Source organism: Cariama cristata, unplaced genomic scaffold (assembly GCF_000690535.1).
Source record: "Cariama cristata isolate BGI_N322 unplaced genomic scaffold, ASM69053v1 scaffold2512, whole genome shotgun sequence".
Classification (NCBI taxonomy): domain Eukaryota; kingdom Metazoa; phylum Chordata; class Aves; order Cariamiformes; family Cariamidae; genus Cariama; species Cariama cristata.
The window spans coordinates 139868-157860 of NW_009604392.1; the positions used below are offsets into that span (position 1 = coordinate 139868).

At 41.8% G+C, this 17993-nt stretch overlaps 1 protein-coding gene across 1 annotated transcript in view; it reads left to right on the forward strand.

Moving 5' to 3' along the window:
- The window catches only part of PKHD1 (polycystic kidney and hepatic disease 1 (autosomal recessive)), a gene marked incomplete at its 3' end in the record, with an annotated part of 174336 nt that overhangs the window by 83536 nt on the left and 72807 nt on the right, over positions 1–17993 (forward strand). The window contains exons 35-36 of the mRNA XM_009695590.1: positions 1226–1376; positions 13484–13696. Coding sequence (XP_009693892.1) covers positions 1226–1376; positions 13484–13696 — 364 coding nt within the window. The remainder of the gene's footprint in view (positions 1–1225; positions 1377–13483; positions 13697–17993) is intronic.

Below are 17993 nucleotides of genomic sequence, written 5' to 3' on the forward strand. Positions count from 1 at the left end.
GGTCAGAGGGTAGAAAATACCAGCCTCCATACCCTACAGACAGGATAGACATAAACCAGTTGTATCGTTTAGCTTGGGAGCCAACATCCATTCCCTGGTGTAAATAATTAGGACAGTAGTCACCATGTAATAGTTATCTGACTGCTCTAGGTGCTATGGGAAATGTTGTATAAAACATCAGGCACATAAAGCTAAAATTGACAATAGCACTGTCGAAAGAATAACTATCATAACACCACCACTATTGATTCACCTAAACTGCAGCTCCAGAGCAAAAGCTTTAATGCACATGATGTGCTCTGATTGAAAATGGAGTAAATATTGCTTTTATATTGAGGTTATTCTTTCCACTGCTGTTTCGGATTAGCACAACCCAGTGAGGACCACAAGTATTTCCATGTCTGGTTTCACCCCCCACTTCAGATCAGTTGAGGCTGTTCTTGCTACCTCACACGTCAGTCCAAAAGCGTATGCTATGAACGCCTATCTCCACACTTGTGCACACATGTCCATGCAAAAAAAATGCACACATTCCTCAAGAAATGGGTCAAGCCTGCACTGCAAAGTGCATGCCTAAAGTTTAGAGGTGAGGAGGAATCATGACTCGAAACAGGCAGTCGTCATTTCACCATTGCCGTCACGAGTCAGTCAGTCTATTTGCTGTTTTCAAGTTAATCAGTGGCTTATTCGGAACTGATGTGCAAGCCCTCAAAGGAGAGGCAATAATAATACTGGATAAGCTGAGAAAGCTAAAAAGGTCTTTGAAAGGAGGAATGTCTCTCTAAATGTGGACGAGTGGCAGGAGAGCCTTTGAAAAAGCCTGTAAAGCAAAATATTACCCATCTAGCAAGATGTTTTAATTCTAAACTCTTCAGGCTATTTTTATGACACTGCCAGGAATTAAGATGCAGTTCTGCTTTTCAGGAGACAGAGAGAGACACACACCAGGAAACCTGTGGACTTTCCACAGCCAGACCTGCAGCAAGCCCCTGGTTACCCAGACCAGAAGGAGACGAGGGGCAACCCCCAAATTGTGATAGGCATTTCCAAAGGCCGAGAACCTCTCCAACCCAAAGTCTCTCCATCCCTTCGCTCTACCCAGGGTCTCGCCGGGAAAGTAGCCAGCATGGTGTTGGTATCTCCTCCACCATGCTGTCAGCAAGCTGGCTTCCAGAAGGGTGGGAAGGGGTGAGCTTTGAACTTCTCTGGGTCTTTTTCTTTCCAGCTTGCCCTCCAGTTCTGTGGCCATTGGGAGGAGGACTCCAGCTGGCCTGCTGGCCACCAGCCACGAGATGGCGATAACGTCACGATAGAAGAAGGCCGGACCCTGCTGCTGGGGACCACCACCACCAACCTCAACCTACTGCATCTCAAAGGTCTGCAGAAGGGGGGGGGGAAGGTGGGGGGTTGGTTCAGTGCTCTTGTTCCTCCAGGACTGGAGTTTTTCATGCCATGATCTCCCCTTCCGTTGCCCAGCTCTGGAGACACCTGGTCGGGCAGGCTGAGTCTTCTCTCAGTGGATACAGCAGGATGGTGATGGGGGACGGGGGAAGCATTTAATTATTATGTATGCAGAAGGCATCGTTTATGCTTTTTAAGACATAATGGCAATACGAGTAGGAAGACTTTTTTTTTTTTTTCCTTCCTCCCAGCTACTGAAAGTGCTGCTGTCCTGAGTGGCGTTCAGTGATAATGGCAGTGCTGATAACAATAATCAGCTCTGTTTTGTTTGGCATCTTTGAGACAAGCATGTTGCAAAAGCCTTTACAAAATTAATGATGTTACAGAACTACAGGCCATAGCTACTGAATGTAATAAATAATCCAAGATCCTAGAGCACGGCTGGTGGAGAGTAAATAACCGAGCACAATTTTGGGGGGAAACACAGGGTTTGCAAGGTTCACATACCCTGGGGTAGACTCAGCGTAAGTGTCAGGAGGTATGTCTCTGTGGGTGTCAAAGTAAGGATTAAAATGACTTGTAATTCAGTGCCAGAAGTATTCCTTTCTGGAAATTAGGGCCTGATTGTGAAAACTGTTGTGCATACGGTTGGTATTAAGTGAATACGTTGTTCTGATGAAATTGCTTGCTCAAAGTTAAGCTGGTGTGTTAGCCTTTACTCAAATGGAGCTCGAAAAATGGAAAGAGGAGTTTTTATGTTTAAGGATCTGGATCTTTTTTGCTGGCAAATATGATTTTATACCAAAAGGATGTTAAAGCTACTAATTTTTCGTTGAGATGATGACGAAAAACATGCATTTGATAATTATACTTTAATCTAACTTTGAATTATCATTCTATAAAGAAAAAACTTTGCAAGTTTATCCCTATTGTGAGAACATTTCCAAAAAAGATTGAACTTGCACAGTCTAGGTTCAGAGACTTTAAAGAATTCCTACAACAGGCATCGTTCTTGTTTAAAAAGGAAAAAATCAAGTACAAATTTGAAATGTTAAAAATGTGAAATGTTTTAGTATAATTTTCTTCCCTCTCTTCCCCAGTGAAAATCCTAAATCTGTGTGATGTAAGATTCTTCTTAACCTCATAGTGATTATGACATACAGTAGAGGAGATAGGTCAGAGCCCCAGATTTCTAAGACTTTTGGCTGCAATCTGGATGAGGATTTTGGGGCTCAGTCTCTGACTATGTGAAGAATTGGGGCACAATATTGCGTTAGAAACCCTTTGAACTTTGGGCCTACTCAAAGGCACATTTGATTGATGTGTGAGCATTCATGAAGCAAACGGAGGTCTGATTGAATTTAATGAAGTCTGGAACAGAATCTTTATAGCTTTGGCTTATCTGACATTCAAATAATTTCTTCCCTTTATCATGTTTTCCAAGAAGCTTGGTCTATAATGTAGAGTCAGTTAGGAAAGCAGTATTAAAATATTCTAGGTGGTATTGTTTTCTGCATTGCTATATGCCAAACATAGAGACCAAACATTTTAAGAGCAGAAACCCACATGGTAATTGTTTATCTCAGCTTCATCTTTGCTGAAGTTTCCTTGTTGCATCCACTTCTACTTACGTGGATGCTACTAGCAGTTTAGCCTTTGTTAGATTTGGAGTCAAGACATCCTGAGATCTATTCTGATATGAGACTGAGATTTATCTTTCCTAACCTTATCTTACTTTCAGTTGTCCAGCTCAGGGGAGTTGTTTAGGCTCCTGTATTGATAGAGAGAAACACATCACCAAAGACTTGTTCATCCTAGGTATTACAGATACCCATCTTAAGATGAATCACAGTTAGGTGATCTGCTTAAAGTAGTACCTACTGAGTCAAATAATTGACAACTTTCCCCAGCTGCAAAATGGGCACGACAATAAGCTCCCAACCTGTAGGTGGGTACAGGTATGTGCCTCAATTGAAGCATTCCATTCCTATTCCAGCTGAAGAGTTTTTCTAAGTCGGAGCTGGAGAATGGGATTAAATTGTAGTTCTGCTCCCTTTGGCTTTCATGACTCAGCATCAGGCTGTCTGTGCACTCCCGAGCTGAAAATAAAACAGATGTTACAGTTGGAAAAAAGTCCACTCCTGTGCGAAGATGCTGTACTGCCCATTTTCTGGTGCTGTACCCAGCAAACCCAACACATGTCTACAGGCTCATTTCTTGAAATTCCCCTTTTTTAGGACACCGTGAGGATTTTGAACACTGCCCCTGTGTTGTCTCCTTATGATGGTTTCAACGTTGTAGAAATTCTTTAATGAGTATTACAACAAGGATGTCAGCTTCATGTGCAGCCTTAAAGTGACCCTGCTTTAGCTGTATTAATATAGATCCAAATACATATAGTGGTTTTGGTAGTGACCTTACTGTCTGGACAGAAGGTCTGGAGGCCAAAGCAACAGAGAAATAGGATTAGGCAGCTGAGTCCTGCCCACTGCTATGAGGGCTCAGCAGTTTCTACCGCCTCTTCAACAAGCAGAGCATGAACATGTGGTTATCGGCAGTGGAAAGTTTTAATAGCCAGACTGTGAAACTGCTCAGACAATACTGATTGGGGAAGAGATACAAGATAGACAGATTGTAGATAACTCCCTATATTCAGCAGATTGCAGTTATTTTTATAATCCCAACATCACAAGTATGGAAATGTTTATGATAACCCAGGACAGATGGAAATTTCCTTTGCACAGAGCTTACACTGGAGTAACTCCTTTGTGTTTGAAAGGTTGATACCTCAGACATGTGCTATTGCCTTTGTCTGAATTTATAGTGCTCTAGAGAGGTCTGGAGACCAATAAAGCTGCTTAGTCTTTCAGGAATACCGTGGGGATGAATTTTGGGATGACACTGCCAGTATACCCTGGTGGGGTTGAAGATCCCCAACTGACTGGTTGCCTTTGCAATGGCAATTTTGAGATGGCCGTCCTTCCACGCGTAAGAGAGAAGATTGCTTTGGCCCCTATTCTAGAAAAGCCTCACTATCACTTGTCACAGCTCTTCCTGTCCCCTGTCATTTGTATCATTGCTGCATCTTAACAGTCCTCCTGAAACCAGCATGCCAGGTCCTTCTTCCATGGTCAGACTTCAGGCTGAGGTTTTCAGAAAGGTCTGATCACTTCATCTGAGGTTTCTGCCTCTAAAAACTGTGCATTCGGTTTCCAAAATACCACAGATCCCAGAAAAAAAATAGAGAACTGACAAGCCCCAAAGATACTCATGACATTGTTACTTATTGTCTGATTTTGAGCCACTTCACAAGAGCAATACATCAATATTTGGAATTTCTTGTAATCCATGCTCAGATCAGACTGTAGCTAGAATGAGTCCTGTGGGTAGTTCTGGGGAGGAGATAAATCCAAATATTAATTTTATTTGATTTTTTTCTTAGGCTATTAACAAAGAGCATCGAACATTAGCTGATACACCTGCATAAGTAGTTGTCAAATAACTAGTGCTTCACTCATTGCTGGGGAAGACTGGATTTGAGTTTGCTGAAAGAAGGAAAAAGCTTTTCCCTCTGTTTTCCTGTCTATGGCAGCAAACTCATTTTAAACCTTAAACCCATTTTAAAATCCCTTGTCAGTAGGCACAGTTGGAAACTGCTTGTGTAGCGGTGTTTTCTGTGCCATTTTGATCAACCCATTTGGGATGTGCATTGTGATACTTTTTGCAGGCAGTTTCTAGTTCATATTTTCTTTTTTTAATCAGGCAGAGACATTACAATTAAAATACCGTAAAAGTGATTCTGGCAGTATTGCAATAAGCATGTTTTTTAATTAAAGAAAGAACATGGGATGTACAAATAGTACCAGCTAATGGGAAATTTCATCCAATGTATTTTTTAATTGAGATTTAAAAGGAAGAAAAGTCAGCCCTATTTCTCCCTGTCACTGTGTGATATTTTCCCACGTTGTTACAGTGAGGTGTACCAAGTCTGCAATAATTACAGTCTCAGAGCCTTAAAGTCCCAGCTGTTTTCATGGAAAAAAATGAAAGGCATAAGTTCTTTATTTTGTTAGTATATTTTTTGCAGGAATTCAGTGTTATTCAATAAAGTGCAACTTGCAGAGCTGAACGTTCCTGGAAGTAGAGTTTTAAACTGTAGAAATTTTATTTTTTTTTTCCAGTTCTTCCCCCAGCAGCAAACCCTGGTTCGTATTTGGGTGTAGGCTGCAGGTTTCTTTTTCCCATTGTGTTTTGGATGGGCTTACAGCATGTATATTAGACTCCCAAGGCTCTCGCTTGCCAATGAAATTGATTTTCTGCAACTTCAGTAGCTCTTGAAACTCCACTGGGGCATCGCAGGATGAGTAGATCATTGGAAACTAATCCTGGCTGAGGAACTGCACACAGCTCCTCCAGACACGGGGCTGAGACCCAAGGCAGCACCGTCCCCTTCTCCGCTTGCTGGAAGATGTGCCCCTTTCAGGGATGCAGATGCGGCCTCTAACCATGGGATGCAAAGATCTGCTGTGTCTGTCTCCACCTGTCCTGAACACTAGTCAGGCCCTCATTTCGGTAGCAGCTTTGTACCATTAGTAGATCTGTCCTCACACACTTTCATGTTTTACAGAACTAAGGTCATGCGACCTGTGCATGCTGGGAGCTGAGGTTCTTGTCTTCTTAAGGTTTTTAAATGCAAATAAATACCTTCAAAGGCATGAGTCTGTATCATGAGCCCAGAACTACAGAGGAAGCGTACTGTGTAACAGGATTGCACGCAGGTTTCTTAAGTTTTGATGTACCCCCTCTTCCTCTGATGGCTTGACAGACTGTGCATTATGGTAGTTTTGCTGTAGGAACAGGTTGTTGCTAAGACCAAGGTCCGATCCACAGTGCTAGACATGAGGAGGTAAACCCTATCTGTAATATCTTTAAATCCAAATGGCAGAAATAATCTTGAAATTAGATAACAGTGGTTGGAGGGGCATAGCAAATGGAAACACTCTGGTGTAATGGTCACCCAGGCAGGGTCTAGGTGAGCAGAAACATAATGCTGCTCCCTAAAACAGTGCTCCTGTGCCCTCCCCAGTGCACCCTTCCCTTGCTGAGGGTGAAGCACTTAATGCACGTCTCTTGCATGGGGACTTGAAATAATCGCCCGAGGACCTATTTTTTCCTCACACCTCTATGTGTGGTGTTTACCCTGATACCTTCACAAGGCTCGCCTGGAAGCTCCCTGCATTAGATCCTAGATGATGTGACAGAACCTGGAAGCCATCTAGGAGTGTCTACACCACACCTCTTCCCTACCAGGTTAACTCTCCTCTTGCAAATGCATCAAAGGTGTTGCTAGGTATCTTGGAAGCTACCTAAGAGCTGAAGAAGGAGAATGACTTCTTTGAAGGAGACATACCTATGGCATCATCTTCTGGGCTGCCAATCTGAATTACCTTTGCTTATCTCCTGTGCTCTAAGGGAAAAGCCTGAACGGCTTACAAGGGAGCACGTGCCATCTGAACAGATGGCTGTGAGCGCAGCAAGCCAGAAAACACAGGCTTGTCGGGTTTGGGAGACAATTTCTGTCTGAGAGTACTCAAGCAGCTACTAGTTCCTTGCCTAGGGACAGATTAAGGGCTCCATCCAACAAAATGCTGGAATACAAGCTTAACTTTGTAGCATCTTAGTGATGTCCTGGTGGAAATACACAGGCATGTGAATTCACAGCTAGTTTGGGATCTGTACCTGTGTGTTATGAACATGGAGGAATATACTCAGGGAGGTGGAGAATGAGTTTTGGACTCGGGTTGGGCAGCCTTTGGGATGGAGCTGATATAACAAACTTCTTTTCTTTTTGTGTCTTGCTCGGCAGTGGTCCAGCCTGCAGTCAACTTTTATGGCTCATCTGGATGTCATGTGAGCATGTCAAGAGGTTGCAGGTGACATGTCCATGAAATATTTGATTGTTGTTATTTAAAGCTCATAAATTCTGTACTTCTCTTCCCGTACACAGGAGGATCTTTGGTTTTGTTTTGTTTTGTGTTTGTTTTTTTTTTTTCCTTCTTGGAAGCCCCACTAGGCACACCCTTGAAGCCAGAGAATGAGCAATGAGTGGGCTGCCAGCACACTGCAGCCTTGTTGTACAGGATCAGTTGTTTCAGCAAAAATATTCCAGCTCCAGCAGTTACCTCCTGCTGTTTGACACTGAGGGATGCTTGCCACAAATAAAACTTTTGAGCTTAAGCTTGTCTCATGGGGGATTCTGTGGTTTTGTCATGTGAAACATCAAGTGAGAGGAACTGGCAAAAGCAAGCTGAAGGCTGTGGGAACATTAGTTGTGCATAGCCATGGCGTGCCCACAGCACAACCAGCGCAGATCTTCCCTTAACAGTGATGGGAAGGAGTAGTCCAGTTGAGGAGACAACCTTTCAATCTGCAAATCCTCTTCCATGCAGACAAGGTTTTCTGTTAGTTGAGGCGTGTGACACAGTAGTGATATATAAGAGAATTCTGTTGTTACTTTCCTAAGAGGTTTATTAGTGATGATGAAAAAAAATCTCTTGAGATTATCCAGTACCTTTCTTGTAGTTTGCTTGCTTTAACACTTTATTCAGCTTTACGTAAAGAAGCAGAATTAAATCTGGTGATAATCACTTTTGTCCTAGCTCTTTAATGAGCTGTTCATTAGAAAATAAATTTTTTTATATTGACAATGAATGCAAAGTGTGGCCTCAAAAGATGATAATAAAAGGTGCGCTTTGGATGATGTAAGGTGCACTTTTGGATGATGTAGAAGGTGCGCTTTGGAATGGAGACTTTGCTTCCCTCTGAGTTTGGAAAATCTCTAGACCACTTTAAATCACAATCTAAATGAGAAATATAGACATCTTTTTTATGCATTATGAGAACATCTGTGTTAGAAGGATTTCTAAAAAAAGATTAGTTTTTTGAGAAAGGGTGTAAGCTGCTACGTCTGAAAGTCTGCAACTTCCTGACAGGGGCAAGGAGAAACTTCCCACAGCAATCCTCACAATTCTTTACTCCTTTGTTATTTGTTCTTTTTTTCCCTGAAGTGTTTGGTGCAGCCTCTTTCTGTAGTAAATGTTCTGGATACCTGGGCTGTGGCACTGTGTGAGCCAGTCTGGGACACTCGACAAAGTGAAGTGTTAATACATTATCTTTCCAAATCCCTTCCTTTTGAATATGCCCTCCACTATTTCCCAAGGACTTCAGAAGATATATCTCTTTTCACAAAACCAGCTCTGTCAATGGCATGATGGTGCTGTCATTATTCACACAGTAGATCACAACCCCCCCCTTATTATCAGGTTTGTTTTTCTTAATATTCCCCCCCTTTTTTTTTCATTATTTGATCCAGCTATTTCTACCTTCCTGTGGGACAGATGGAGTTGCCCATTTTTTCTCTCTTTCTTTTCCTTTTTTTTTTTTTTTTTTTTTGCCTCTTTTTTTTTTTTTTTGGTACTGACAGATAAAGAAAGATTTCTTTTCCAGGCAGAGAGGTGGAGGCTAATTGCTGGGTTAATTGAGAAGAATGGTGCTTCTGATGTTCTCACAAAGTATCAAATAGCTTCAACATATTTTTCCCCACTCTCCCTCACTCCACCTAAAGAGACCCATTGAATTTGCACATTACTGTACAGAAGTGATTATGGGTTTAATTGTATTTATTTTGCTTGGTGGAGAGGCCATCATAACAGTAGTTGATTGATTTTTATAAAATCACCCTCAAGGTCATATGTAGGATTTTGCTTTCCTGTGCAGCCATAACAAACAATTTGAGGGTCACAGCCAAAGGCTCAGTTGAGCAATATTCTTGCTTTCTGCTTTCAGAGAAGAGGTCAAGTGCAATAAAAGAAGGAAACGTAACTTTTATTTTCTTTTAGAAAAAGGGGAAGACAATCTTGTAAAGCAGCAGCTGTATATTTATTCTGACCCAATGAAAAACACAGAGATACAGAGAGCTGAGGGTTAAAGGGACAATATGCAATTTTTTGACATAAGTATTTGTAAGTTTGGCTAGAGTTTGTTTTACATTTAGATTTGGTAAATGGTTAAATGAATCCCTGCTAATGCTTTTCTTTTCCATGATGCTGCTCTTCTTCTATCTTCAGCAGTTGGACTTTTCTTTTTATACTCTGTTTTCTCTTTCCCCCATCCCTGTCATCCCATGGGGAGGGGACAGAAAGGTTTGTGCGAGGAATTTAATATTTCTAACCTGTGTTGTAGACAGCTTGAAAATTTATGGTGGATAAAATGTGTCTGAACCTTGGCAAAACTTTTGGGGATGTTGTTTGAGGCAGAACTATGATTTTGCGATCAAAAGTTAGGTCAACTTTAGTTACCAGCCTTCTTGGTTCAGTGGTACAGCATGGCAGCAATTAGAATACTCATTAAAAATTGTATGAAGAGAAGTGGAAACAGAAATTACTATATTTCACTGGGAACAGAGCATAGGAAGTCAATAAAGACCTTGGGGAAGATATGGGTTTTTTTACATTAGGAATAAAATAAATCACAGTGATTTACAGTTCCATTTTGAGATTGTGGTGATAATATTATTAACACTGCTGCTATAAGGCAAATGTTTTTAACAAATATTTCTGTTCTTAGTATGAGAAAGAACAAGATGGCAAATTATATCACAAGAGGAAGACGGACCAGCAGTCATTTATTACTATAGATTCTTAATATAATGAAGATATTAAATAATATCTTTCAGGAATGCACGTTCTTAAATCGACAGATTCAGTCTCATTCAAGAGCTTTAAAACTGCTGGAAGAGGCATTCTGTGGCCCACAGATATTAATTTCAGAGTACCTGGGAAATTACAGAGGACTGTAGAAGTTCTGATGTTGTGTCAGGATCCAGGCAGGTAAAAGGAAAAAAATATTGGCTACTTAGTCTGATATCAACCACAAGTCAAAAGAGAAAACTGGACAAAGTTAAATGTTACAGGTGATTGAATCCATAAATTACTAACTATAGGAATATACTGAATGACAAGACAGAAATTTTATGGCAGAAAAGGCAGAAAACTTTCGTTCATTTTCTAAGAAAATTACGAGTTAGTTTGATAAAGTTAACGCTGTAAAACATGTGATAGCGTGATGACTAACTGAGGATCACCTGCCAAGATCTCATGGCAGCTAGCAAACATGAAATGTACCAACTCAGAAAGTAAATGGTTAGTGGGGATCCATTTTCATGCCTACTTGGATACTGCTGCACGTCATCGATGACCTGAAAGTAAATGGAGAACCATCAGTGATCACATTTTGTGAATGTCATTCAAACCAAACGCAGATTTACACAGCTGAGAAGAGAGCTGGGCAGAGAGCAATTAGGGATGAAAGTCATGGTTACACAATAAGGGACTTTGTCAGATAAAGCCATGATCATGAAAAGGATCAGAAGTCAGCATGGCCCAAGGATGCCCACCTGATCTCTCAGTGTAATGAAAAGGCAAAAGGAGGTAGTATAATTTTTACTCAGAAAAGCAAGAGGCAGAGTGTGGGGATAAGCTAGTTTTGCCTCTATAGACAGCATAAAGAACATTAAAGGAACAGAAGGATTAGGAGGCCTGGCTTTCCAGTTTCAGAAGGAGCACTGGGTTGTGGGACAGGATGCACTGCTCCATGAATTGGAGACAATTCCTTGCAGAGAGAGTCTTAAAAAGCCTTATCAACCAGCCTGACGGAGGGCTGAGATTTTGTTTTACCTGTAAGTGCTTTCAAAGAAAATGCTGTTTTCTACACCTCTCTGCAGTGCAATGCAGGAAGGTATAAACAGAACCACTGTCTGAAAAGCTCAGCCTTGACAAGTTATGATTGGAAATAAAGCATAAATTGTGAACAGGAAGAGAAATCAGCTGTTGGAAAAGATGATCATAGAAAATGGTAGAGTGATGTCCCCAAGTCACTTAATTGATTGTCTGCCTTTCCAGAGGTGTGCAGCAAACACAGATGACTTGATTTCCTCCAGTTTTTCAATAGCAAGTTGTGCACAGATCATCATGCAATATGATCTAATGGTCCCTTCAGTCTGCAAATGAATATAATTTCAAGTATTATCCCAATTTCAGCATAGCATGTTTTGTGTTAAGAACATTTCATTTTTCTAGAAGATTCAGATGCATCTCAGAATAACAGATATCTTCTGTTGTGTTGCGTGAAACAAGCTGAAATTTGTGTTTTATCACAGTGTGTTCAGTATAATTTGTAAAAACACTGTATAGCAAGCTTAACAGAAATACATTTGTATATAGAAAAGCATGTCTAGGAAAAACAATTTACACAGAGGGAGTTGGTGTTTGTGGGAGCAATCTTATGGTTCCCAGTGGTTATAAGCAAGAAAATGTGAGATTTATCTCTTTCGTCTATTTAAGTATATACTGTAAAAACCAATGTGGAATCTACTGAAACATGGAAAGATAATATTTAATGGGTAGTCCTTATTCAAATATAGCTTTGTTGTAAGCCTAAGAAATTAGAACTAGGTTATAAAACTTTGCTATAAGACTAAGAAATCAATGAAACAATGAAAGCCCCTCAATGCAAGAATAAATGACGAGATCAGGATAAGCAGAATGTGTTTAGTAGGAGTGGATGCACCTGAGTGGGAAAGGCACAAGAGTGCTATGCATCTCCCTTATCACTAAGAGCAGCAGGACTGGATCAAAGGCAAGCAATGATCAAGGTAGTTTTTAATCTGTTTTTTTATATTAAAACTTCTTCTCTCCTTTTTTGTCTCAATACTGAAATTAAAGCAAAGGTCTAATCTCCTTTATCCTTCTTGCTAAGGATTGGCAGTATCTTGTGGGGAAGGAAGGCCAACTGTTCGGTAGGTATAGAGGTCACCATCAAAAACTGCTAACACCATTAGAAAGCTGACCGTGGTATGAGATGGCACAGTTATTAGCTACTTCGCATGAAGGGAAATGTTGGGAGGGTGATAGATCCTTTATAAAGAGGTCTGAGATTGCCAGGCTTTGAGGTATCCCCTACTAGCTCCTGAGAAGCATGGCTAGGCATAGGAAGACATATGCCCTGTGCAGAATGATCAGATGTCTGAGAGTCCACTCTGCCCAAATACGTTGTAAAGATAACGACAGTGTCCTTCATAGGAGAGGAAATATCAAAGGAGACAAAAGAGTAAACCATCCTGACATGACAGGCTTGGATCGCCAGTTCGCACAAGGCAAAAACAAAGAAGGCATTTGTCAGAACTGAAGAGAATGAGTCAAAACCAAGGGATGAAAATGTCTTTTCATGCACTATGTACTTAGACCACAGAATTCATTGCTTCAAGAAGTCATTGAGACTAAATATTAGAAAGATTTGAAGGATCAGATCTATATCACTGACAAATCTTATCCAGTTATACTAATAGATGGTAAAAGGAAAATGTTGGCAAGGAGATGAAACCTTATGCTCTGAGGTGAAGCTAATCTCTAGGGATTAAAATGAGGTTTTCATGGGATGGGGAGATCATCTCACATCCAGCTAACAGGGGGAAGTTTCTTACACTGTATTTGGAAGCATCTGGTTTTGAACAGCAGCTGGAAGAGCATGCAGGATTAAATTAACCGCTGATCTAAACAAGTTGCCAGTTCTTATGTTCCAAAGCTGTTTTCCCTTCCTCTCTCCCTGTCACAAGCAGTTTGTAATCTGAAAAGTAACGTACAAATTAAGTAGTAATATCCCTTTTTAACATTGAAAAAGTGAGCAGGTTAAAACTGGCGTTTTCCAAACCCACCTCCCTTGCACTGGAATTGGAGACACTTAGATGTTTGCCCAGGCTGAATGACCTTGCTCAAGTCTGGAAAGGCAGCCTGTGGCAGCATTGAAAAATGGATTGAATTAATAAGGTCTGTAAAGTCGTGATAAACCCCTAGGGAGAAGTACAGGGCAAGGTAGAAATTTTGCAGGATGCAGGAATATTTTACTCTTAATCTCGTAATTTTATTGCAGAACCATTTGTTTACCCATCTGTTACAGTTCCTTTGACTGTGAGGTAATGAATGGCAGTTAGATCTATGGTTGTGTTTTGCTCTTCTGTTGTCTTCAGGTGGCAAACTCTTGTTCACTGGTCCAGGACCTGTAGAACTACATGCTCATTACATTCTGGTATCTGATGGAGGAGAGCTCCGGGTGGGATCCCCAGAGGCCCCTTTCCATCACAAAGCACACATCTATCTCTATGGAAGCCACCATTCTCCACCATTATTTCCATATGGGGTCAAGTTCCTGGCAGTGAGGAATGGGACCCTTTCCATTCATGGTGAGTACATTTTTTCTTCTCTTCAAAAGCAAAGCACAAATGAATAAAAGAAAACAAAACAAAGCAAAAGACTTTTTCAAGGAAAAAAAAAAAAAAAGAAACAACTTTCATCATGAACTTGGATTTCTAATTGCAGATAGTGTTTGTTGAAATCAGGTTTTTGGGCCAGAACTTGATATCTTTGCTTTCATCATCAGACTCCTATTTCTGCAGTATCTTATGCACAAAAGCTCAGTGCTGTATCTCCATAAAAACTCCCATACTGGGAGCTGAATCATTTTTGAAAATCAGGACTCCAAGAAGAAGAAGGATGGTATAAAGTAATTATGAAACCCTGGCAGTCATTTAGGGGCCTAGAAGATGTTTGAATTTGTGCATGTCTGTCCACAGTGAAAGTCTCTGCCCCTTGGAAACTGGACCTCAGATCCCTGCGGTGAATCCTGTGGGTTTTCTCTGCTACTAGAGTGGGGTATCCTCCCCTCATCTCTCTCCATAACAACTAGGAAGTTTCCTCCCCAAAGCGGGTATGGCTCTTGGGATTTCCAAGAGAGGGTAGTCTGCCAGGTAGGTCCCATGGTGAGGCCAATGCCAAGCATGCTGCAGTTAGTAGCCTGTACCAGCTGGATTGGGGATGATACTTCTCAAAGCACCAGCAAAATGCTCCTGGCAGTGTGTTTTCCCCTCCTTCTCCATCTCTCCTTGCTGTGCTGGCATCCCAATGACAGTGGTCTGTCTCTAGCGTTAGGAGCACAGCTGGCATCTCTCTGTTTTGCTGGTGGCCCGCACAGCTGCACCTGCTTAGCACAGGTTGTTGTCATAAATGACAAGTCCACGGCCATGCAGAAGAACTGTGGCAATGCCAAGAATTTCAGTCCTAGGTGCCCACTCCTCTGCTCTAACCTCTGGACCTTCATCTCAAAGGAAGTCCTCCAGGGCCAGAGCTTTACATTCCTACCAAGCAGAAGAGACAAAGGATCTAAAATACAGAAAATGGCTGTATGTTTGCACATGTTGTGGCATAAAATAACTTACATACAGAGCTTTTTTGGAAGGCTATGAAACAGGTATAAAATGGCCATTTCTTGGTGCAGTAGAGTGGATATGGAATTCAGGTCCAAACTCAGCGTGAATCAGAATATTAGTGCAATGCATGCATGTTAGGCTCTTAACTAAGGGTCTGTTTTTAAAGGCAGGATGTGTCATAGAGGAGAAAAAAAAAAAAAGCCAACATATCTGAATGCCTCATCTCCCTCCCTATGTTCTCGTGTGTCAACCTTCATATTGGTAGGCGTTCATATCCTCCAGCAGGGCTTGAACTTACACCCTCCTGGCCTACAGGCAGAAATGTTGCTATCTGAGCATCACTGACACGTATGGCTCTCAGTCAGAAATGATGTCAGACACCAAGGGGTACCATGTGAGCACAGACAAGGAGCGAGCTGTACCGCTGTGCAGTAATCCTGTCAGTTCACAGGAACCGCGCAAGGTCGGGAGAGGGCAGTTGTTGGAGGGGGTCAGTGAACAGATGCTTTTCTGAATCAGGAGATATCAGCAGAGGCTGGGGAAGGTGCTCCTGGCAGTGGCAAGGGAGGTGGGCTGCACTCCTCCCGAACACCACGTCAGGTGCTCTGGACCACTTTGTCAAGATACAGAGAGCCTAAATTGTTTAGTGCTTGCAAGCGGCTTTAATAATTTCAGTAAACTGAAATTTGCAGAAGAGCAGAGAGTTTCTATCCCATTTCCTAGGGGGGTTCTGTGAAGAAGTGCTGTTAGATCATCTAGGCTGAATTGACTGTCCGTTACTGGCCATTGAGTTTCACACCGTTATCCCAGCCTTGAGTTCAGTAACTCACATTAGATTAAAGCATGCCTTCCAGAAAGGCTTGGTCTTTGAGGACATCAAGGGAAACGGAAGCCAGAATTTTCTGTAGAGACTTGTTCCAGGGGATTAATTTGGTTAATCATCCATGTTCTTATTTTATTTTTTTTAAAAGAAAAATATTAAAATGTCTGATTTGAATTTGCCTGATAACAGCTTTTACTACTTTGCTTCCTGTGTCTTCTCCTGCTGCTTTAAAGTATCCTTCCATTCTTGGTTTGACCCCTGTAAGTCATGATCTTGTCCTTAAATTGTCAGCACTTTATAACAAAAGCTTTGTCTTCTTTATACAGTTTACTTTTCCAGCAATGTAGGAAAAGCCAGTAGCATCTCCTTGCAGCTGTGGCTCCCGTGCTGCTTCTTCTTTCTGTTCTGAGCCTGTATCATCACTGGCTTTTGACTCCATCCTCATGGATAACCCATAAAATTATAGAGGCAAACAGGACAGAAGTACGTTTTACAGTGTTACCTTGACAATATGATGGAGGGAAGTAAACCCAGGTGTCCATGTCAGTACCCTCAAGGCATTTCTCACTGATATTTCATGTATTTTAATCAGTGCCGTAATTGTCAGTAATTCTTCATTCTTGAGGTAACTGAGAAGGTGAGGTCTTTAACCCAAGCATTACCTGGATGGAGATACATGGAGCCAAAAGTGGCGTGGCTTGGCTTGTTAGTGGAAAAATCATTTGGTTTCAATTTCTTATCAATTCTCATTCAAGAATTCTTCTCAATCTCTTATTCAAGAAATCCAGAAAAGCTATGGAGTCACTTTGAAGCTCTGCACTACACACAGTCCCTGTCTATGGCTGCAGTTAAGGTTTGTTCAAACCATGTAATCTGCAATTTGGCACTGAAGCAGCAGAAGCCTGTTAGAGAACAACTCACAAGAGTGTGTTCCTTTGCTGGGTTCATATCGCTTACATGAAATAGAAATACGCTGTTCTGTCTCCAATTTAGTACCAGTCTGGCCTGTAGTATAGAACAAATTGTTGAGCATGACAGCCTCTTTCATATACATATGAAAAAGGGTGACATGCCTAGCAATATACATTTGTGAGATACATATATATACACACATATATACGTTATCTCGGATCAAAATCATTAAATAAGCAGGCTTCCAAATTCTTAGCTGTCGTGGTGAAGACAGGGCTGAGCGCGTTTTCATTCCTTTTCTCTTTCAGACTGGGGAGTTTGAGGGACGCTCTGCAGCCATGGTTGAGTTCAGGTTGTTTAGTAAGCGCTGTCAGCTCCTCACTTTGATATGTTAATATGACTAAGGGTTTCCCACAATCCCCTCGTGAGTGGCAGTCCTTTGCTCCGGTGGTTGTAGCAGACTGGGAAATTTCACTCTTGCCTTTGGCTTTAGCCAACTCCCCTGCCAGTCAGAGCGTGCCACCCATAAACTGCCTGTCAATCACACATCAGTTTTAAAGGGGGTTTCAGTCAGCCAGGGCAACTCGACTTTTTGACAATGTAATTATGGCCCTTGCATCCGCAGTAGGGGCCTGAGCGGGGCTGAGAGAATTTTATTGATTGTTCAGAAGGGAAATTTATCACTGTCTCCAGCTCCAATCGTACTTTATTCCCTGAGAAACTCTCCTGACAAGCTTCAGGAGAGAAGTTTAGCATGGTGGCCTTGGTTGTTCTTGGGCCTTTGTCCTTCCCAGGGAAACGGGATCGGAGACATCAGCAGATGCTGAGCGGAGAGCAGGGACTGGGTGCGGAGGCAACGTAAGTGGAGATGCTGCATCAGTAGCCGAGGACACCTACCCTTTCTTTGCGACAGCCTAAATTTGTGGTCCCAACACTCTTATTACCATTGGTGGAAAAATTTTAAAGGCCTTTTCCATTCTGTTCCATTTTTAGCAGTCCTGTGTAGATGAGCTCATTGTTCCATTGTGTTCCCTCGAAACAGTCTGTGCCTCTTCCCAAAAGAAAACCAGTGCTTTTGCTGTGTATTTAGCTGAAATTTTGTCAGTGCCAGCACTGTGAAGATATGGGGCATGAACATATGAGTCTGATCCCTGCATTTTGGCTAATAATATATAGCTCTCCAACTAGATGGAAGGCACTACGCTTTAGATTTAATAGCATGGTACACTCACTTTGTCCGGGCTGTGAAACTGTGTGGTAAAGAAAAAACAATGTCCAGAGAGTTTTGGTTTAATGCCGTACCTATTTATAATCAGCATGAGTGAAACAGAGGTGTCAGTGATCATTTCAGTCCTCTGAAGTCATGCATAGTCCTGCTGCAAAGAGTGTCCTGGCCCTTGCAATGGATGCTGACTGTGGAAAATTGCAGAGTCATAGAATCATAGAACGGTTTGGGCTGGAAGGGACCTTAAAGACCATCTCATTCCAGCCCCCCTGCCATGGGCAGGGACACCTTCCACCAGACCAGGTTGCTCACAG